The sequence below is a fragment of the Thermobia domestica genome, chromosome 1 (assembly GCF_964235325.1).
Source record: "Thermobia domestica chromosome 1, izTheDome1.hap1.1, whole genome shotgun sequence".
NCBI lineage: Eukaryota > Metazoa > Arthropoda > Insecta > Zygentoma > Lepismatidae > Thermobia > Thermobia domestica.
The window spans coordinates 195,613,466-195,637,289 of NC_137454.1; the positions used below are offsets into that span (position 1 = coordinate 195,613,466).

A 23,824-nucleotide genomic window follows, 5' to 3' on the forward strand; every position below is an offset into this window, starting at 1 on the left:
AGTTATGCTTTTGTGTACCAAGAAAACAAGCCAGTGTCTTCTGACTTAGAGTGTCATTTTATTTGTACCTCCTGTGTACAGAAGTTTTCTGGAGGTGGTGGGCGCTCAAATGTGGATTTACGATGCAAGTTCGGGTACGTCGCCATACTTGAGAAGTGAACGGATCAGTTTCCTTCATTTATTGTACCACATGATAATGAACCGTTGTTGTACGTTCACTTGTTGTACGAGACATAAATGTGAGATTCTAGAATACCATAAAAGAGCAAGTGTACACGCGTTATTTGACATGAGCGTTTTTAAAAAATTCTACTACAGCTTTTGACCTTTTAATCGCTTTCAAAGAGACAGTTTCACCCTTCAACTTAAAGTAGATTATTCAAATTTCAATGGATGATACTAATGTAAACTTGACATTTCTGCATATTTTCAAGTCAGGTATCAAGACGTCGCCAAATGACCCTGGTATACTTGATATTGAAAGCTGCTGGTTACTTTGCGTGGAGCATTAAAGGCGGCAATTGAGGTAACAAACCGTAGAATCGGTGAATTTCAAAGAGCTCGTAAAGTACTCGTTTCAAAGAGTAAAATACGTTGTATTTGTTTTTATATTATTCATTATTGTCGCAGAAATAGAAATACAAGGTAGAAACTGGATCCAGTTGGCTAAGGATAGAAGTCGATGGAGAGCTTTTGTGAATGCCGCATTGAACCTCCGTGTTCCATAGGCAGTAGAGTTAGTTAGTTGGTTAATTATTCAGTATTGTAGTTGATAGGGAAAAATTTATTACTTATGTATCATCGTTATCATGTTTTTATGGTCTTGTTTTTCCATCAGTATGGGAAAGTCTGTATGGCTAATTACATACGGAGGAAAATTTCCAGTGTTTCGAAAACCTGGAAAAGTCTGGAAGTTTTTTTCCGTAATTTTGGTCGCCACCCTGTATACAAAAGATCTTTATGTAAAATATTTACCAATATTCTGTTTGGAGAAAATGAGTATTGTGTTTTTATAAACAAATTAATATTTTGCGTATTACCAATTTATCGGTAATACTTAAAACATTTCAGATTTGTAGCCAATCAGATCAATTAGTTGTCCGATAAATATTAGGATTTTTTTTTTTTTTTTTTTGTCTGTCACAAACATTGGAGGTATTTGATATGAGACCTAGGTGACTACACCATTAATAAGGCACATGTCAGCTGTGAAGCACAACAATGTTACTAAACTTCTAGATCGTTGTCTATAGTCAGTCAAAGCTCCATGGACAAAAGTCCCACTTTCAGTGGGATACAAAAAGCACCTGTGTTTTATTCTTTGATACTACGACCACAAATCGCAAAATATAAGACCAGGCGTGGCTTTTTTTCTTTGAAACCTGGAATTCCTGGAAAGCTGATCCTGAATAGGAAATATTGTTTATAAGAATATTCTGCAAAACCATGTATCCTTGCAGGAAGAAGTAAATAATCAATATTAGTTGAAAATTCTAAAAACTAAATCATTAGAACTTCTTTCAGAAACCATGGAATTTGACGTCAAGAGTAATGTGTTCGTGTAGTATTATTTCTTTCAAACGATTATTACATCCGTATTTCAGTTTCTTTATGTGAGGATAATGTCTCAAGCAAGTGATAACAGTAAGCACTTCGAATGTTCTTACTGTTATATATAAAGCAGCTTTATAGAGTCTTCAAATGGAGATATTCTGCAACAGTCTAGATCATAGCAAAATTTGGCAGGGAGTGACAGGGATTCGAATTCCCGCCTCCTGTTCACCGTGCGGCTGCTTTCCCATTTTCTTAGCTACTGGCACTTAGTGTATACAAAATAATTTAGGTGAATTAAATATCTATTTGGTTACATCGAAAGTATTGTTTTTTTTTTCGTCCAAACTATTAATAGACTTATTTTTATTTTAGACTATTAATAGACTATTATTAGATTATTTTTTAAGTTTTTAAATGCATAAGCTAATTAGTATGTGGTTACATATTTGTGTTTTTGTTTAATTTTTGCGAGCTTCATTATTTTTCAGCTTTGTTTATTACAACGAGTAAAGTGGTGTTTCTGGAATTGAAATTAGCGAACACGGATACATTCCACAGTAAATTTAGTCAATCCATCATTGGAACGTTCGATCCTGGAGATAATGATGGGCTAAACTCAAGGAGAACGAGATATTTTAGTCGGAAAGAAACGTTAAGCGATCTTGTGGGACCACTGATATGTGTAAGCTTGATTTTATCTTCAATTCTATTGTGTTAGTCTTAAGTTTGTAGTAATACCCTTATTTGACACGGATAAGTAGTATCAAATTTTAAGGAAGAAACCGCTACGTATATCTGTCCTCAATTGAAAGGTTACTACTGTTGTAGCCACGTTTTAATCCTAATGTAAAACGAACAATTATTAGGCAGCATATGAATTCTTCCAAACCATATGAATTTATTAGTGCACTTTGTGCTGAAACTCTACCTCGTTATACAGTATGCTACATAATTTTGTAAACATCTTTGAACCCACAAATAAATATTTTATTATAGTATTACCTGAACTGCTATTATTTGGAAACCTCTGAAAGAATCACCCGAAAAAGTTCTGTTACAGAAATGCACATTATAAAATATATTTAAACTCAGTATTGCTTATCTGTTGAACATGGTACTGTGAGTGCTTTTGTAGGGTTATTCTGTACATGCTAATGGAAACGTTCAACCTTATTATAGTTCACAACAAATATGTTGGTAGTACGCATGGTTTTTCTACGCGTGATCTGTTGTTCTCGCTTGGGTGGAAATATGTGCGATTAGGATCCCATGTTAAATTCTAATCCGGTGTCATATAGCATGAACTCTAGCCAACCAGTCAAATAGCTTGAAGTTTAAACTCTAACCAACAAGTCATATAGCGTAAACTTTAACCAACCGGTCATATAGCTTCAACTTTAAACTCTTAACCAACCAGTCGGTAGTCTTATTGCAACCTAGAACATTATTTCATCGCATCAGGTACTGTTTGTACGAAAATAATCTGTAAAATTAGACATGCAGTTAATATAGTGTCGACAGATTTGACACGAAGTTTCTGTAGTTTACATCGAAAATAAAGGCGAAAACTTCTCTAGTGCGTGTTTTTTTTTTTTTTTTTTTTTTTTTGGGGGGGGGGGGGGCGTTGTTTGCATGGTGTAATTCAAAAGATGGTACTCACAAACTGTAGAACAGAAAACAAACAGTATTTCATGTTTTATATGCTTGTAATGAGAAAGCCTTGAGAGTAATTTTTATGCCATATTCGAGATCTCCCTTGTGGCTGTGTGGATAGCGTAGGTGGCTTTAGCTTCGAGACCTGGTTTCGATTCCCGGCAGGAGCTCATGTTTGGATCCCACGTTAAGCTTTAGGTCCACGTCTCATACAACTTTGCTTCTGAACGAGACTAAACTCAAATTCAATCCAATCCAATTGTGCCATATTCGTGATAAGATTTGAACTCTTTGTTTATAATTGAGAAATGTCTCGATTACGGTGCAGTGTTTTTATGATGATGATATACCTTTGAACAGTGAACATAGCGTAACACATTACCACTTCATTTCGTTGTATTTCCAGGTTCTACTTTACTATATTCTTTGAATTTTAATTTGGTCTTTCAACAATCACACAAAGAAAGAAAGAAAATATCTTGGTTTGAGTTATTGAAGTCCTCATTTTTCATTTAACGACGTACACTGGTTTTGTTGTTTCCATATCATTTTCATCCAATCGCTTGCGTTTGTGTCGAATTTCTCTCATAAAGCAATAAAATTAACTGAGATTTTACCTAAAATACAGAAAAACATTCCTTAGCTAGCTCGAATGTATTGTATGCAGTGTAGTTACTTAAACAATAACTGTGCTGAAAACACCAATATATTTATGGCAGCGTTTTGGAAATTTAACGAAACAAAACCATACTTACATTCAATTGAAGATCAGTAAGTATGAAATTCTGCAGTTTGTTGGATAATGGTGCGCGCTTTCACATTTTATGCACATTATTTCATTTAAAGTTAAAAACTCTTTGTATAAAGATAATCATTAGGTATACATCACTGAAATGGTTCGATAGTAAAGGAATTCTTAGTTTCACTTCTATTTCTTTATTGTGTGTTACCAACATTAATACTTCCACAAATATTACCAATAAAATTTTACCATCACTAATAATGTTACCGTCATTAATAGTCACTTAGCAAAAATTTGCGGTGATAGCTGTAATCGTTGTTTGCTATTTCAAGAACGTCTGCAATCCGTTATATCTGAGGACTAGTAAATCATAGGAAGTTAAAACTCCTCACTTGCTCTTTAATTGTTTTCCTAAATGATCTTTCTAAATTTTGTCCTTTGGGTATAATATAAGAAAGAAAGAAAACTTACGAGTGGGACATATATCAGGCGTAGTTATGTATGGAGTTGAGTTTATGTTGTTAGAGTTTTTGTTCAAGAAGTGTTAGTTCCTGATCTTATTTAGTTTTTTCTCTTTCTTTCTTTGTACAGAATCCTCCTTTCTCCAGAACCTGTTTGCTTTGGTAAAGGACCTAATAAAATTTTCAAATTTAATAGTTTTCAATTAGTACTTTTCCTTCATAATAATTACAGTAGAAAACTTACTGAGTTTGATATTCTATTGAAATAGTAACTATGCGATATGGAAACAATAATTATGCATTCCAATACAACTTAACATCCATGTAAGTCGATGTTCTAAAAGTCACTTAGTTCGAATTCTTCGTAGGATGCAGTGATAAGATGTTATTAACGTAGTTTAGTATAGTCAAGTATGTTATTATTATCGCAGCTTAATTTGTGTGTGTAATCATTCTGTATGATATTTATCTTGAATGCCTATTTATGTGAACTTATTTAAAGAGAAAAAGGCTGTTGAGGTTCAAGAGTAGGAATTGATAGACTTAATCAAATACAGACAGTCCTCGAGCTACGTAAATTTGACATACGTAAATTCATATTTTTGTAAGAAATTTTCAATATAAATAACAATATGAACAGCACTTATATCTGAAGTGAGAATCTGTTAATGTCAAGCCTATTTTGAGAGCCATCTAGTGAGTGAATTATGAACTACGTTCTAATTTGGTAACGCTGCGCTTGTCAATCAACTGTACAAAACACGCTGAGATCTGTATACTGCAGTACTATTAAACAGTGTTTTTGAATTTTTTCATACATGTGTGCGACAAATCATGGTAAAAATTCGACTTAAGTATGTAAGTTTCGACTTTACGCAAAGAGCCTTGGAACGATTTATTTAGTAAATCTAGGACTGTTTGTAATCTTGATTTTTTTTTTTTTTTTTTAACTTAACGAATATAGATTTCTTAAGGGATATGTTTTCCATTATGCAGGAGAATCCAGTACCTGTTCCTCCTCTACGGATTCTGATCACTGGATTGTTAACAGGAGTAGCAGCTCCGTTGTTTGTAATTCGAATGTGCCCTCCGCTAACAACAAGAAATTACCAGCATTATGTTCCTTTAATGGCTGGGGGTACGTCTAATGGGATAGTGCAAGTTTATAATATGGCAACAGGAACTGTAGAGAAAGAACTGGCCATTCACACGTATCCAGTGAGGTAATACTTCATGAAAATTAGAATTCTTAAAAATTTCAATAGCAATTTTGATTTATCATTAGATATTATATATATATATATATTTTTTTTAGTAATAAAGTTAACTTTATTTTGGTTGTTTTGTTTAGATTTTGAGATATTTCAAGATTTTTTTTTTTCATTCTCTTCCTGTCACGATGTACGTTGAAGAACTAGTGTCAAGAACTCATATCAGTTTGTTTATTAAATGCGCTTAAAATAAACATATCGACTGGTTGAAGGTATGGGGTACGTACTACCCCAGAACAGAGGACCCAAAGGTAAGAACAGAGGATCTACTTGTTTACGTCAGTTTTCACTTATTTAGTGAATAATTTCGGTACTCGTAGAGACTTTGATCGCCATCAATTCTTACTACGTCGCTAGAAATTTATGTACACTCCCTCATCTGTTTATGTCGATAAGTGTACTGTCCCGTAAAAGTGAGAGCCCAGAATATTCCGAAAAACAATTAATTGGAGTCTCACTTTTATTTTATAGGACGGTATATTTATTCACATAAAAAGACAAGGGAGTAAACAGATTTCCAGTGACTGAGTCAGAATTGTTGGCGATCATTTCCAAAAAAAAAACAGAAATTATTCAGTAAATAATGACATTCTGAAGTACAAAGAATGATGTACTGTTCGTAATCATAATATAACCACAAGAAAGCAGTAAGTATTTACTGTAAGAATACCCTCGCATAATTTATTTGTTTCAGTGGCGTTACACATATATTTACAAGTGTATGACTGATAAAATAAACAGCGATGAGCGTTTAGTCCTCTGAATGCAGAGTAGAACCAGAGTGAACATTGTACTTAATCTTTTCCGACACCAGTTGCTTCAAAGAGCACGTCTTTGAGCATTTGCATTCTTGACGTTAGTTTCTCAATGTACATTGCAGCCGAGGAGTTCTTGAATTATCTCATGGGAGTATGTATATATATAATTAGAGGTGGGTCGTCCAATTTTATTATTTATTTATTTTTTAAATAAAGTACGAACTCGATAATTGACATGAAAGTAGCAATGTGTTCTTTCATCTTTCCTCTTTATTTACCTCCAATAGTGGCGTCTTACTCCTGTCGACATCCCAACGAAGCTGGGTGTTGTTTATTGAGACACTGTAATGTCAGTGTAAATGGTGCAGAGGTGGTACAAATTGTTTTCTGAATCATATTCGATGAAGATCAGCCCGATGATCCGTCTCTAGTCAGTGACGCAAAAAAATACATAGGTTGACAAAGTGAATGCACTGGTATTATCGAGAGTTAATGGTTAGGTAACAAGTTAGATGAAAGTATGTTCGCGTTTTGACATATCAGAATATCGTAACCTTGTATATAATCTCAATAAAGCTAAGAATAGTTAAGTAACTATTCTTAGGCGCATTAGTAAGTTAAGAATGACAGACATTTTCATTATTGCATTAGATTAGTTAGTTTTTACGCAATATGAGTATACGAAACATTCGAAAAACAGTGGAATCTAGTCACTTGAACTAGTGAAAAATCGAACTCCTATTTTATTGAGTAGAGGTTACCGACTGACATAGTAGTTGCGATTTTTGATTTTCATCACTCCTTAAATACCTCTTTGTGCGCAAGTGATTAACGCGCTTCATTGCTGAAGAGGAATATTAAATTCAGATCAGTCCCACTGAAGCAAACTTTATCAGCGTCTATGATTATGGACATTTTGCTTCACGATATTTCTGATTTTGAATTATTTTATTTGTACACAGTTTATGTGTTTATACTGCAGTTGTGTGTGTGGAACAATGTTGGAAAAATACAAACAAATCCGATTGTTGTTCATTTAAAGTAGAGTAATCCGTGCTCGAAGTGTTCAGAGAACATTCCTAGTAAGTAGATCTGTAGGAATAAGCAATGGACACAGACAACTACTCATGTCGCTGTTGTTGGAATATCACCTGAGCTTAAGACGAAACTGGAATCCGAGCCCCCTTCGGACCTATGTATAATACGATTTTTGCAGTATTTTGAATTGCTAATTGCTTGTAATTCTTTGTTGGTACGACGTTATAAACGAGAAAGAGTGTTCTATTGTTTTATCGTAATCATATTTATTGTGTTCCGTAAAGGGAAGGGAATTGGCATTATTGTTTATGATATAATAACGGAAATTTGTGAAGCTGTAAAGAATAGTGTGAGGAGCGTTTTTGATGGAAAATGTAAAAGGAATGCATAAAGAAGCAAGATTACTTAGTTTCCATTTGAGAAACAATGTTAGTTATTTTCCATTTGATGGAAGTTTAAACTGTGCTACTGAATAAAGTCAGATTGATTATGTACGCTTTTAGAATGCAGTAACCATGAATGAATCTCTGAGTACGAATCTTCTCAATGTTAATTTATATTATTTTGATATAGTAATCTAAGCTCTTGACGTATGTTACATTTATTGAAGGAAATAATGCCCGCTATTAAGTCTCAAATGTTATTTGGATTTTCAGTGAACAAGGAAGATCATACAGAAGCATCACACGTAGAAAACTTCTTACGAATGTTTCAGTTTATCACACTTTTTTCTGTAAAGGCAAACGACAATAATTTAATAGAATGGTTACCCTAGCAATTTTATGACATAATTTTAAAATACTAGAGATAGATTTAAGTTGGCTTTAATTATTGAATCCCATGTACAAGGGTCGTTCAAGGTTGACCGGGACTTTAATTTCTTCAGAGGAAACAGATAGCACAAGAAGCACCAAACTATGTTAGCTTTTCAAAGTATTCTCCGTGCGCGTCGAGGCACCGTTGCCATCGTTGTGGCAGCTCCCTGGTTCCTTTGGCGTAGAAAGAACTTGGTGTTTGTCGTAGCCACTGGAGGACATCTTTCCTCAGTGCTTCATCTGACCTGAATTTCTTCTTTCCCAGATGGTCTTTAAAGGGTGCAAACCAATGAAAATCACTGGGGGCTAGATCTGGACTGTAGAGGGGATGGGGCAGACCGTCATGCGTGTCCACTTCTGATCAAATGTGAGCTGGCGGGGAACCCACCTTGCACAGATTTTGCGGAAGCGTAAGTGGTCATGAATGATTGTCTTCAACACTCCCGACACTGATATTCACCTCGGCAGCAATATCCTGTACTGTTACTCGCCGGTTCTCAAGAATCATTTGCTCAACACATGCGATATTCACTGGTGTGATTGCAGTCGGGCGAATGTGTCCATGCGCTTAATTTGTCACCAGTTCCCGTCCTTCGCGAAACTATTCACACCATTCGTACACTCTTGTCCGTGACATCGTTTGTTCACCATACTGTGCTTGCAATCTTCTGAAAGTCTAAGTTGGTTTAACTTTCTCCTTCACAAAAAATTTGATTACACACCGCTGCTCCACGGCCACAGACACACTGCTTGCCGCCATGTTCGCTGAAACTGCTGCGAATGCGCCAAATACGTCATGCCGGGTGCTAGTTACTCGAGAAGGAATACATTACGTCACCCGCAAGTTTCATCATGATCCGGCTATTCATCGATTATTTACGTACGAAAATCCTGGCCAACCTTGAACGACCCTTGTATTAAGATTAGTTCCCCCCAAGCCTTCGGCTTACTGAACACTATAGACAAAGTCATGCTTTGTCCTATTATTTTTAAATAGTTAAGTTGAAACAATGCATTGTTTAAATTGCAGTTAAATCTGCAAATTGCCTACATACTTGCAGCGCTATCTATTGGCGTCATGCAGGCATCGTATGTAGAGTCACCTATTATGGCGACTGTGAACTACTAGAAGTGTTACATTCGGACTAAGACTTCTTGTATTATAATAAGGTTCAGAATATCTTGATTCGAAAACCTTATTAATTTACAGTACTGAAATTCCGTTTTATGGTGACATGTTTAAGCCAACTTCGATTAATAATACTTTGAATTTGATAAGATGATGCTGTAAACGTAAGGTTTCGAATTTTAGAATTGCACATTACTAATTATTGAAAACTATTTTGTTAAAAATATCATACTGAACAATTTAATTTGGTTTTAGGGGTATTGAGTGGACCAATCTGACAAGTTTCTTAACATTTGCTTACCCTAACGTTGCCGGATCCCAGGGGCAAGTAAGAAATGAACTTTCTTTGACAGATACCATGACTGGGCATTCCATACAGCTAAGAACAGATAAGAACGAGGAGCCACCCATTGACATGGTCAAAGTATCACCACTGAAGTAAGTTAGTGCTATATGTTTCTTACTAAAAACTTAGAAATAGTGTTATATATTATTTTTTGAAGAATAGTTTCTTATATAAATGAACCAAAGTAACTGATTACTACTTTCTATTTTGTATTTTATTTTATTTTATTATTTATTTATTAATTTTGAATGGTACAGCACGATAGTTAAATTTTTATGTTCAGATTAAATGTAACAATTTGAATGTTGTTTTGTCTTTGCTGTTCTTCAACTAAACAAAAAGTAGGAAAACTTTCTAAATTTTGATTTTTTTTAGAGATATATATAGTGGGTATTTAGGATATAGAGGATGTTTCAAAATGAATATTTGGGTTTTAAGGGTTTGTACAATTAATTTACAATTATATACAGTATAATACCCAAATGAAAGAGCAAGTCAAACAGTTTTCTAGGCACGCATGCGTATGCACTGTTTCCTCTGTCTGCCGTTAGAAAGCGCTAGTAGCGAAGATAGCAACTAGTGAGCAGAAAGTTTTTTGTGTTTCACATTTTGCAAAGACTGAATCTGTACTTACAATGCAACCGTCTGTGGGAAGAATTTTAAGGAGACGCTTACACCTATGTCCTAATTGTTTGGAGTTGCTACAAGCTCTAAAGTCTACAGACTACGGTTTACGTGTCAACTTTGCAAATGAAATGTTGCTGCATGATGAAGATTTTCTGGATCGTGTCGTCTTCAGTGATGAATCGACAATTTACGTAAGTGGCGATGTAAACACTCATAATGTTCGCATTTTGGGGGTCAGCAAATCCCCATGAGATAGTACAGTTGCAACTAAACCCCCTGAATTGAATATGTTCTGTGCCATATCTCGGCGGAAAGGTTATGGACCTTTCTCGCTTATCGATTCGATGTGTACCATGTGACGAATGGTTCTCTTATTGAACACTTGTAGCAAAAACTGTTTGAGTTGCTCTTTCATTGGATGTATTATTTATAATAATACGTTAAATGTAATAAATACTACAAAACCTTAAAACCGCGATTGTTCATTTGAAACACACTGCATAACAAATTTATAGTATATTTTGTTTGAAATAATCCTCCTCATATGCCTTTCCTGTAGTTTGATGGAGACTGGAGCGTTTTCTGCACTTTCATTCAAGTAGGTAGTTATTACTATTGTAAACGCTACTTAATCTGAGACAAGCGTAAATAGCGTATTTGAAATGCGCTGTTTTCCTTTGCTCGTGACTATACCACAAATATATAAGGTTTGTCCAAATGGAAAGGAGACTACAGTTATATCTAAAGAATAGTTTATCAGAGAACGTGTGAAGTACAGTTAATGTGTAACATGGCACTTTCAGATAATTGCCATTTTAATTGATACACTGGTTGCAGCATGAAGGAAGGGAATAAATGGCTTCGGTGTAAAAAATGGGTTGCTGACGGATTCATTGTTCGACGGTATTGTGCTCTTCCTAGTCAAAGGTGAATTGTTGATCTTTTAGTGATTTTTTTTAAAGGCCGATAATATGGGATTCACATGGAAAGATACCGAGTATACTTGAGAGCTTCCCGTCGAGATGTTTTAAGCAGATCGAGAGTCTTCTTGGCCACCTGTGATATGAAGGAATCCATCACGCACTCGACCGCGTTAAACAACTTTTCCCAACTGAGGAAACAGCAAACAACGCTGTTATCTACAAGCACAAACTGGGAATTATATCTCTCGCTATTAGATACAAAACTGGTGCAGTTAAAGTCCCCTCTTTACTTGGACAATCCTAATAAGAAAACCTGTAGTATGTTACCTTTTGGGGGAGAGAAATAACTGGGGTTGTATGAGAACTTAGAAATTAATATTTTAGATCTGTTATCCTCCTACAATGTAATGTTTGTTGTTGCAGACAATACTTTGTACTTGTTCTAAAGGATGGTCCATTAGAGTTGTGGGATTTGAAGAACCTGAGTATATTACGAACTATGCCAAAGAAGTTTCCATTAGTAACAGCTTTGGTATGTATTGTTAGATTCAATCACAATATAACATACAGATGTTTCAATTTAAGGAACTTACATGTATTGGACTTTAGAGTAAATAGGAAACAAAAAGTATTCCTAATTTTAGAATTCCGTCAATTCATAGATAAATTAATCGTCGGCTTTATATTTTAATTTATTAACTAAGTCACTGAAGTAGTTTTCGATGGAAATCATAATAAAGGAAAACAAGAAATACAGTTGTCAGCTCTATATAATACACTTGATCATGTATATATATATATATATATATATATATATATATATATATATATATATATATATATATATATATATATATATATATATGTATGTTGACTGTATTTTTTTAGAGTTATAGTATATTGTATTCGACTGTACATAGTACACTTAACAACTTTCTTTTATGAAGAAAACGTATTGTATTCCAGGAATGGTCTCCAATTCATAATTTAAAAGCGCTGAAGAAAAAACTGGCCTCAGTTGAAGAGAAAGAACAAGCAGAGCCAACTAATTTGGCTGTATCAACAGCACCTGGCGAATTGAGTAGGTAAATTTTAATCCTATAACAATTACGTTCGTATACATCGTTAATAGTGTTTCATGTGCATCGTCATCTGTTAGACAGAAAAAATCGATCGATGAAATGGGATACAGGCCTTCCGCCAACCAGTGATCAGATTCTTGTTTCCCACTATTATTCTGTAATCACACTATGATGCAGAACAAAATAATTTAGAATTATCTCAGAACGGTTGTGATCACTGATTGAATTAGGGTTATAAAATAGAAATATCATTAAGAAAGAAGCCAGTTTTCTTAAATGAATCGATATAGGTTTGCATTAAGATGGCTTTTTCGATTAGTTATTTCAAGTATTTTTTACTATTTAGATACCTGATTTATTTTTGAAAGTAAGGTATCCGTTGTATGTAAAATATTTAAAGTATCTGCTCTGTAGTTAACTAGTTGAGAGAAAGAAAAACGTTATATTTTGTATTTTGAGTTCTCCTCTTGTTGCTAGCAATTCTTATTAAAATAACCTTCTACACTTAATTAATTTTATCTCTAAACGGATGTAGAGTGAAGTTCTAGGAAGGGGCACACGATTAATGCTTAAAAGAATTGAGAACATAAACGGTAGGACTTTCAACTTCTTTGAACGTACTAACTTGTGGAAACCAGTAGCGTAGCGTTAAGTTTTGCAATGGGTAGACAGGATATATATACAGTTCAGTGCTACACGATTATGCTCTGGGACCAAGGGAAATGGTGATGAGTTGGATGATAGTGGTGGAGTGACGAAAGTGAGAGAGAACGGGAGAGAATCTCGAGAAAATCTACCCACACAGTGTATGTCCCGTATAAAACCAACTTGGTGGGATTTGGAATCTAATCAGGAACCGTACGCGTCAGAGTTCACTGCTCTGCAACCGAGCTACCGAGGCTTCTCTTTAAACACTTGTTACAAAATTTTTCCATTTATATTATTCCATAATAACAATAGCCTTAGACTTTTCGATTTTATCATTTTCTTTATTTATTTTGGAGTTATTTGCAGTTTAAAACCTCATATCAATATTGAGATAGATTGACGTCTCTTGTAACCTAAAATCCACATGTTTATACTCCACATATATCCAAATATCTGAAAATTTTCAAATATTTGGGGCCGGGGTGGCTCAGTGGTGCATGGGGTCTTTGGTTCGATCTCAGTTCGCGCCAAGTGAATTTTATGGTGAAAACACCGTGTGTTGGGTTTTCTTGGGGTTCTGCCGTTTCCTCTCACTTTCTTCATTCCACCATTTCATTCATTTCTCATCATCACCGTCTACTTTGGCCCAGCCGACATAACCGTGGGACGTAAAACTCAAAGATTTCATTTCATTTTTAGTCTATTATTAGAAAGAACAGTCACATAGCGCAAAAGATCGCATCGATATCCAGATTCTAATAAAATTATGAGTTTAAGGTTTTTACTTCCTGAAGAAAACCTCTGAATAAGTAAAATTATAGGAACTCTGTTTTAATAATAATTTACGAAAGGAACATTTTTAGTGTAACAATTTTTACATTTTCATATATATATATATATATATATATATATTTGAAAATCCTAACAAAATTTTGTTAGAAACTTATTTTCGCGAGGTTGCACTACTATATATAATGTACAGAAAACTAATTTCGATAAACACATACCTTAACGATTAAATTAAGCCAGTATATCGATATAAATTTATTCTGACAAATCTCTGTACATACACTAAATATATTGAATTGAATTAATAATTTACTTTTATGTATAATCTTCCTATTAGCTTTGCGGAATTCCTGATTCAAAAAGTAAATTCATAAATTGGCTATTTTTAAAGTTAATGCTAATTTTTATGCGAGAGCTTAGACATGCCATTTAATAACAACTGGTGCAGAAAATCTATTTCCAATGATTAGATTTGCACATAATAAATAACTCAGACAGACTCAGATACAAATTTACCTAACAATTTTAAAAGGAACAACAAAATAGCAGACTACAAAACCTCCAGCCCTTGCTTTTGCCTTTTCCAGTGTTGATACACTCTAGTATTGCGATTAAACAGAAGCTGAACCTAGATCGTGAAAGATTTATATGAATTACTGTATCCATAAAACCTTCTTAAGGTAGTTCTTAATTTAGGTTTTTTATTTCCTTCTATTTCTTAATAATTTTCCTTGAAATATGATTAAATATATAAAAGGAAGAATGAAAAGAATACTGTATTTGAAATAGTATCATTTCGCTAAGTATGGCATCACTGCTACTGAGACATTTTGCTCGATGTCTCTTTGCTAGGTTGTTTCAGCGAGTGAGAAGCCTACAGCCACATGCGCGCGCCGCTTTCTCAAGTGTATTTGTTCCAGCCGCGTTGAGACATACTTCTTGTTGTCTCCTGGTTTTCTCTCTGCAGCCTGTTTGACGGAGATAGAACTTTTTTCCCGAGTTTTTAAAAGTAAAATTATTTAGAAATTTGACTCTACTACTATTCTTATTAACCAAGCTATCGATGGCCCTAGTATTTATGTATTTTTCATCAAACATGAAATGTACATTGTTCCTTAGCAAGAAGGAAATTCTAAAGATATGTTCTTTTAATTTGAAAGGGTAGACAGTGTCCCAATGTCTCATAGCACTCTACGCTACTGGTGGAAACTTGCATTTTCTTTCGAGTCTAGCATATTTCATAACTATCCTCATCTGCTCGTTTTACGATTTCTAAGAAAAGCTAAAAGTTTCGGAATGTATTTAAAATAGCTATCTGTCTATATACAATAGTAACCTCTAAGGGCTGCCGGGGTTCAGTGGTAGAGCGCTCACTTCTGGTGCATGGGGTCGTTTGTTGTTCGACCCCAACTTTTGCCAAGAGCTCCTTTGTGGCTAAGCGGTTAGCGTACGCGCCTTTGGCGTGGTAGACCCGGGTTCGATTCCCGACGGAAGCTCATGTGGTTCGGATTCCACGTTAATCAGTAGGTCCACGTCTCATATAGCCTCGCTGCTGAACGAGACGTTAAACTCAAAATCAACTCAACTCAAGCAACTTCTTCCAGGTGGGCTTTATGTTGGACAAACACCATTTGCATGGTTTTCTCGGGTTTCTCTCGTTTTCTCTTACTTTTTCATTCTGCCATAACTTCGGTATATTGTCATGGGACGTTAAACTGACCTTCCAATGTGACAAGCTTTCTGCATCAGTAGTGAGAGTCTTTGTACCAAGCAACTTAGGTTACAATCAGAGTTGGAACTTGTTAAGATCGCAAGGATCGTACAGAATAATTGAAAATTAAAAAAACTGTACTCTACATTATCATCTATCAAACCCAAGAGTTTTTTTAAGCTCCTAGGTTCCACTATGAAGAAAATGTTGCTTGCTCAGTCATTCGCGCGTGCCGAAGGATGCGATTCCAGGAGTTGCTATAAACTGCTATGCCTGCAAACTGTAAAGGCTGTAATACAATTTGTAAAGTCTGTAGTACATTTATTGCTTTACATAGAAGAGCCTTAGCGCTGACTGTATTGCCGTGGGCTTGAATGAAATCACATATCTCTTATCTTGCCACTGTGGCACCACAAGTGGCAACACATTTCTTCAATCTACATATTTATATATATCACCTATTTGCGAAACAGCAGCAAGGCCGTTCAGAGCATAGTTGCGCCGTGTAGGTCATTCCTGTAGATTACAGGAAGCGAAATAATATTTATCAGATTTCGTAGTTGTAACAGTTGTGTGCCGATTCTTTATTGGGATTAATACAGCAAATGCTTAGTTTACCCTTGTAATTTCTAGGTTCACAAATCTTTTTTTTTAAAGTGCTGCTGCGTTATTGCAATTATTGCCATCTGAAACATTCCCATAAGAATCAAATGCAAAGTGTTGTTAAACAAAATATGTTTTTAGTCGGTGGTAGAACGCGTTGCACTATTGCAATGAATCCTGGTTTCGATCTCTGGCCGTGTGAGTTTGTGCTACACTTCATTGTTTGTGTGTGATTCTTGGTGCTTCTGTTTCCTCTTACTCTTTATTCTATCAATTATTTTATCTGTATCACTTTCATTCATCCTCTCCTTTATCATGGTGTGTATACCCGAGGGACGTTAAGCTAAATATTTAATGTATTTTTTGTGTCGGTTCAATGCGTAGGTATCGATTGTCAAGTTTCACAGTTATAACTTCTAAAATATTTTAGTAGTAATAATATTTGTAGTAATAGTAGTAGTAATTAAGTAATATTTGATTTAAATGTTTACGGTCATCGAATAGTCATTTTTATCATGTGGTGTATCTGATACAATATATTTATTCCAACACCCCGGAATCAGTGAACGAAGTTTTATCAGATTTTCCGCAAATTGACGAAATCTTACTTGAAAGCAGTGGAATATGTACTCTGATTTATTAAATATTTCGTAACGTATTGATAAAGATAAATTTCTCCATAACAACATCTGCGCTCTGAACATGACTATTCAAAATCTTATGTCAGAGAGAAGTGCAATATATTGAAACTGCATTTTGTTTATGTCTTGCAGATCGTATGGATAGCCAGGAAAAGCAGTTAATAGCTAAGGAGCACTTTGTATTTACTGACACTGACAGTCAGTTATATCATTTTACAGTCGAAGGCAACGTTATTCGAGATTGCATTAAAGTACCACCAGAGGTAATGGATGCCTTTATTTATCCTATTAGCTACTACTGTACACTTAAATTTGATTATAATCAAAATTACCGATTAAAAAAAGTAAGAAGTTATTATGCAGTAAGCATTTGAAATACATACTTGTTTGAGTTATAATGTAGACAGTCTATATAAGGACTATAAAAAATTATTTGAATTTTAAAATAGTTCCAAATTCAGTTTGGTATAACTATGTTACATCTTTTCAGAGCGGTGTTAGCAGCGTGACGTGTATTGCTTTTAAGAACGACCAAATTGTGCAAGGTGACGTTGATGGTCTTTTAAGTATATGGGATTTGAAGTCAAGATCATGTAAAAATCTCAAGACAGGACGAGGATGGATTAAGAAGATTCGGTTTGCTCCAGGAAAAGGAAATCTGAAGTTATTGGTACTATATAGTGATGGTGTTGATATTATAGATATGAAGAAGGTAGGAAATATAGGTGATTGATATATTGATGTCTTGATATCTGCTTTCTTCTGTCTTTTACACTTGGAAAAACCTTTTAATAAGCTCAGTTCCGCATTTTTGATGTATTTTTATATATTGCTGCTAAATGGTTTTGCTTTTTGAATTTTGCTTTTCTTAATGTTGCTGGTACGAAAGAGTAATCAGCTTTGAGATTAGTAACGAGTTTGCCATAATATGTATATGCGTAATGAATTAGCAGAAAATAGTAAAATAATAATAATAATATTTTTAACAAGTATAATATGCATTTTGTCACTAAAACATTTCATCAGATAGGGAGCGGAAGAATCAAGGGAGGAAAGAAGAGCAAAATTAAAGAACAAGTAGATACAGAGAAGCCTCAGGGTAAGCGCCATGGAATGCAGGCTCACGTGATAGTATTATTGGGTTGTAAGTACACGTAGTTTAGTGAAGGAAGATAAAACTGATTGGAAGGGGAACAAAGGAAATTAAAAAAATTTATTTTGCTTAGTTTACGTGCATGAAAGACACACGCAGTAACTACTAGACCAGCGGGGAGGGTTTGAAGGAGAACAAAGAACGATTAGATATGCTAACGTCTGTTACATTTATAAACAGTGCCCTACATGAAAATTTTTTTTTTTTACAAGTTTGTCCCATTAACGTTCAATGAGCATCAGATTGAATACCTTCAAAATTTAAAATTTGAGATCGAACTCGAGCATCTGTACCTGATTTGCGTGTCTGTAATTCAAATTGAAGATTTTATCCACCAAATATTCTATTTCTGTCTTTTATTTTTCATTTTACTTTATTTATTTATTTATTTATTTATTTATTTTAAATCAAAATTTAATTGTTTTTATTATTCAGTGTATTATACAAGTTAAATTACAATATACTGCTTAGGATAGTGAATTTGAAATTTATTTATTTATTTTTGAGTTTAACGTTCTACGGTTATGCACCAAGGCTAAGAGAGACGGTGATGATGAGATGGATGATAATGGTAAAATGAGAAAGTGAGCGAAAACGGGAGAACCCCGAGAAAACTCACGCGCACGGTGTTTGTGCACTAAAGACTGGAATGGTATACATGAAATTTTATTATGAATATTTTTATGAAAAATTTTCTTTTTGTTTCACAAATCCTTGAACTCCATAAAGCTTTTTTTCTTTCTTTCTTTCTTAAGTAATTTCAAAGAGATTCACATTTCTACTCCACTGTTCTGTGACACAAACTTCTCTTCAGTGCGATATGCTTTTTGTTTTTCTGATAGCTTATTCTTCTTTTATGTAACCCTAAAATTTCTCCTTCGATTGCTCCTATCCAACAATAGTGTGTTTCTCAAACGCTTTTTTCTTTCCAAGTCGAATGTCAGCCTCAGATTTGTTGTCCAGTTTTCCTCTAAAATCCGCCAAATTCTGTAAACCAATCAAAATTTCGAAAATAGTAATGAATTAAGGAAAGAGCAATCACTTTTATAGAACTTAGTTAAAGAATCAAAAAGAAGGATAAGATTCTTTCGCCGAACTTTGGAGTAGAAGAGTTTTTTATTTTTATTTTTTATTATTATCAAGAAAAGTGGACAGTGCGAATTATGGAGTGATTGTGACAATATTGTGTTTGATGAGAACAAGACCGTTGGACAAACTCTAAAACTGTGCTTAGGGAGTAAATTCAGGGTGACCTCGAGAGGGCTGAGTTTCCACACCAGTTTTATAGAGAGGCTGCAATTTCTTCTTTCAAATATCTCAGTTAAAACTATCGCCATCGAGTCACAAATATTTATTTATAAAAATGTGTATTTTGTAATAATATTTTAACAGCATCATTCATATGAGATGAGAGTCATCTTGATGGTAGGTTGCTTACTTCTGTTTTCCATTCTGCTTTCTGGCAATAATTCTTTTAGTTTTCAGGTGTACATTGATCCTCTATGCATTTTGCGACTCATCTTTTATGTGAATGATTATTTTTACATCACTTTATAAAAAGTATCTACAATCTATTTTATATATATATTAGAAATTGCTAGATAAAATCATAATATAACGCAAAAATCTCTAAACAAAAGAAGAAAATTACTGGTCAGAATATAGAGAAAGCATTCTGAAGTCTGGTTACAGATGAAATGACTGTATTCCAGGATGACCACCTGCCTAGATGCTTCACATTTACATTATTGCTATTTTTAACTTTTCTCCTTTTCTTCTTCGTCTTTATCTGATTAAGTGTTTAGCGAAAGTGCTTATAGTGTATTATGTATCTTTCTTAGAGTGCGTGATTATGTTTTTTTCCATTTTCTTGTAAGTAATCCCTTATATACATAAGAAATTCATTGCTAAGTTGAATCAAACATATTTCTAAATGCTCGAAGGATAACAATAGTAACAGAGGACTGACTTGGTTATTTATTTCTCTGCATTATTAATTCATGTATTTTTCAGCTTATATTTGTATTGCTACTAATGCAATACACAAGAAGTTCACTACACATAATTTGTTCTGTGTATTTTAGGAATATTAAATGTTAATGATTGAAAATTTGTGTCAGGTGAAATATGAAACACCTGCCATACTTGAACTTAACGTATTTTTGCTATCTTATTGGCAACCAATTATATTTGAAGTCAGTAAATGTAATTTAGAATCAAATGTATTCAATTAATAGTTTTTATTGCTTGAAATAGAATATTAAAGTTGTATAAACATTTTGCATATACATTCTACATTTATATCGTGAAAGCAAAGGCACCAGTGATCAAAATAAAACAAGATAAAACTCATCGTAGTAACTTTCCATTAATAATGGATCAACAATACTGGATATTTCGACCAACCCTGTGTACTCTCCTCTGAACAAATTCAAAAATAAATAGTTTTTTTTTTTTTTTTAAATACATTACATGTATGTTCAAGAAAACAAAGTAAAGAATAAAATTATTCGAAAGTAATAGTCACAAAGCTAATTTTAATTGTCAAACTGTTACTTCCTTATATTGTTTTTCTATACATAATATATTTTAGGTGTGTCCTTTTGTTCTTTCTTTTATATCCTTTTTCTTTTGTCCTGAAAACATATAGGCTAACATTGTGTTCTACTATTAGTGGAAAATGACTAACATAGGATGTTGTCTTGTGTACCTAATTTAGCCAAATTGTAATTTACGTTCACGTTCAGATTACAAATCTCATTCAAATTTCTACATTTGGAACATTTTCATTTTCACACTTTGTAATTAACTTTTGGAAATTATAGCCGAAGAACAGATAGCTATTTTCGTTAATGTGTAGAATTATTTTCCTCAATCACAGCCTTTCGAGAGAATTTCACAGTTGAAATGTCCTAAAGACATGGTAAAGGTTGTAGACATAGACTGGGCAGCATCTGATAAACCTGTTCTGGCTACACAAGATGGCTGTCTTCGAATTATGGATATGACTCTTCTTTCAAGCAGTTCAGCAATATCAGATTATGAATTTCAAGGTTAGTGCTTGTATATACTTACGTAAGTCGTATTTGTTTTTCAGTGAGACAGCTTTTCTATACATATAAATTAGTTAGAGATTTACAAATTATATTTAAATCTGTGCTGTTAAATACCTGTCATATTATAATTAAGTGACTTTTATATTAGCGGGAGTTCCAGGCCAGGCAGGAAACTCGTGCCAGACACAAATAATCTCGGAGTTGACGCTCCCATTAAACCCCTAATCAGTCAATCATTTGATTTAGAGCAGCAAAAATAGATCATCCTCTTCATAAATAGTCAAGTATTAGTGTTGGTTTATATTAATTCAGTGAGGGTGATAAGTTCTATCGTACTTAATTAAAGACACTCAAAATTATTTCAGATCGATATATATATTAAAATAATTGGAATACAAAGTAGAAACTGGATCCAGTTGGCTAAGGATAGAAGTCAGTGGAGAGCTTTTGTGAACGCGGCATTGTACCTTTGGGTTCCATAGGCCATAGAGTTAGTTAGTTAGTTATATATTAATAATTTGGATATTAATACCATTAATAATATGTTAATAATAAGTTTGATCTTCAAAACTGCGAGAAAACGTATAATTGATAAATAAACGTGTTATTTATTTATTTTGTTGGAAGAATTTACATTGTAATAGTTTCGAACAATAATTGTAATAATCCAATAGTCAAACTTGACCTCGGTGGTTTCCAGTCTTTGCATTACTCAACAATAAGTTAGAAACGAAACAGATATTTTATACTGCAATATAAACTCCGGCAGAGACGTTTCTCCTAATCCATTTCTCGGTGGATCTGTTTTTTAATTAAAAAAAAGAAAGAACAAAGAATTCATATACTATAGTCCCACGTCCTACGGTTATACTCTTTAGGCGAAAGGAAACGGATGATTAACCCTTTTAAAATGTGGGTTTTTTTAGGTGTTTTTGTTGACTTTCAGTCAAGAAGGTACAGCATCATCCCTAATTGTCGTAGGATTATGGTTCATACATCGTTTTGTTCAGAATACAGTATGCTTTCAGACTCACATGTCCCTATCATGTACCTGAGGGTACTCTTTTGAAGGGAAATCGGGATTTTTTGACAAAAAAACCTTCTTCAAAGTTTGGGGCCCCCTGAGCCCACTCCCCGGGTCTGCGCAGAAACCTGAAAAAATCTTGAAAAATACTACGTAGTGTACTAACTACTTGTGACAAATTAGAATTTCCTGTCTTGAATAGTAAGGGCGGGAAAATTTTTTACTCATGTTGGGAGAGCATCAAAAAAGGCCCAAAATCTCCCTAAAATGCACCCTACAAATTTAATAATTTCCTGATACGTCCTTAATTATCGTAGGATCACGATTCATACGCCGTTCTCTTCAGAATAGAGTAGGCTTTCAGACAGTACCACTCACATGTCTCTCGGACGTCCCTAAGGAGGGAAAAGTTGAGAAAAATAGGGATTGTTTTGTGAAATTCTTTTTTACCCTTTAGCCCCTCTAAACCCCCCTTCTGTGTTGACGAAGAGATCCGAAAAAAATCAGATAAAAATTAAAGGGTCCACTGATTGTTTGTGTAAAACTTCAGAAATCTAGGGTTAAAGAGAAGCTCACCAAAAAATGTTGAAGTTAGACCTCACTAAAAAAAAGAGAATTTGTAAAGTGATGACGTCATACTACTATGTTCTGACGCTCGGAAGCATATAGACCTTTCCAAGGATTTCTTTAATGCCTCCTCTCTTGTAAAATAATAAAAAAACACCGGAACTAAATAGCTTTCTTAGCTCTCTTTTAATCGATTTTGAAAACACTATCATTTCGTAGTAAAAACTACGATATATCTTAAAAGTTTTAATGAAAGTGAATGATTGTAAAATTAAATTTGTACTCTTCCACTGGGGATCGAATCCGGGATCAGGTGCACCAAAGGCACACACGCTAGTCACTAGACTAGCGGGGAGGGCTGCAAAAATATTTAAGTAATGCTAAAATATTTAAGTAATATTTAAGTAAATTTGTACTACCTACTGAAAATTTTATTTAGTACGTAGACCATTGAATTCAGTGAAAATTTTTTCTCCTAATATGCAGTCATAATGTAAGTACTTATCCAGTGTAATACAGATATGGATCATCTAGGCAGTGCTTTTAAATATCACAAGTATTCCTCGTAAAGTTTGTGTAATTGGTTACGAAAACAAGATCAATGTCAATTGGCGTGAGATGTGTTTTCAGATTTTGGATTTTGTGTACTCTTAAAATTGCACATTTAAGTATATGTTTAAGATTTTAATTTTTAAGCTTAAACATTAGAAAGTTCCATATTTTATAATAATATATATACACACACACAGAGTGGTCTAAAAGCGTGGATGTGCCTTAATAAATGGTAAACGCTGAAAAATACAACCAAATTAACAATGTAGGTGGGAAACAGGAATGAGGGAAAATAGTTAAGGACACACTATAATGTTCTCCGCCATTTTGAATTTTACGCAGTTGTCTTAAATGGAAACAATTGCATGTCATATATCATTTTAATAGGAATTTTTAATAGAAACGGAGTGGCACTGTTATTTTTGCTCTTGCGCTTACCATTACGAAGTTATAATTGTTTCTTTGTAGCGTCTCCAAGTAAAGAGCTAGTCAAACGGCAAGGACTGCTCACTGTTACAGGAAGTGTTCAATGTGTTCTCCATTCTGGTCGATTGTCAGATGCGTTCTGTGTTCCCAGTCACGCAAAAACTTTGTGCAAAGTGTCGGTTATAATGTTAGAATATGCATCCACAATTCGTTCCTTGAGATGCTGAATATCCTTAATCTTCTGCACATACACAA

The 23,824-nt window shown here is 34.1% G+C and overlaps 1 protein-coding gene across 4 annotated transcripts in view; it reads left to right on the forward strand.

Moving 5' to 3' along the window:
- The window catches only part of LOC145692468 (WD repeat-containing protein 11-like), a 91,157-nt gene that overhangs the window by 36,338 nt on the left and 30,995 nt on the right, over positions 1-23,824 (forward strand). For 3 of the 4 annotated variants that reach the window (XR_014132619.1, XM_081767776.1, XM_081767780.1), the window contains 8 exons: positions 2,043-2,236; positions 5,407-5,633; positions 9,677-9,859; positions 11,741-11,849; positions 12,284-12,398; positions 16,924-17,054; positions 17,282-17,503; positions 20,805-20,997. Coding sequence is in view for 3 of the 4 variants with exons in the window: in XM_081767776.1 (XP_081623902.1) it covers positions 2,043-2,236; positions 5,407-5,633; positions 9,677-9,859; positions 11,741-11,849; positions 12,284-12,398; positions 16,924-17,054; positions 17,282-17,503; positions 20,805-20,997 (1,374 nt within the window). In the remaining variant the exon portion in view is untranslated. The remainder of the gene's footprint in view (positions 1-2,042; positions 2,237-5,406; positions 5,634-9,676; positions 9,860-11,740; positions 11,850-12,283; positions 12,399-16,923; positions 17,055-17,281; positions 17,504-20,804; positions 20,998-23,824) is intronic. The other variant, XM_081767777.1, reaches the window with a different exon arrangement.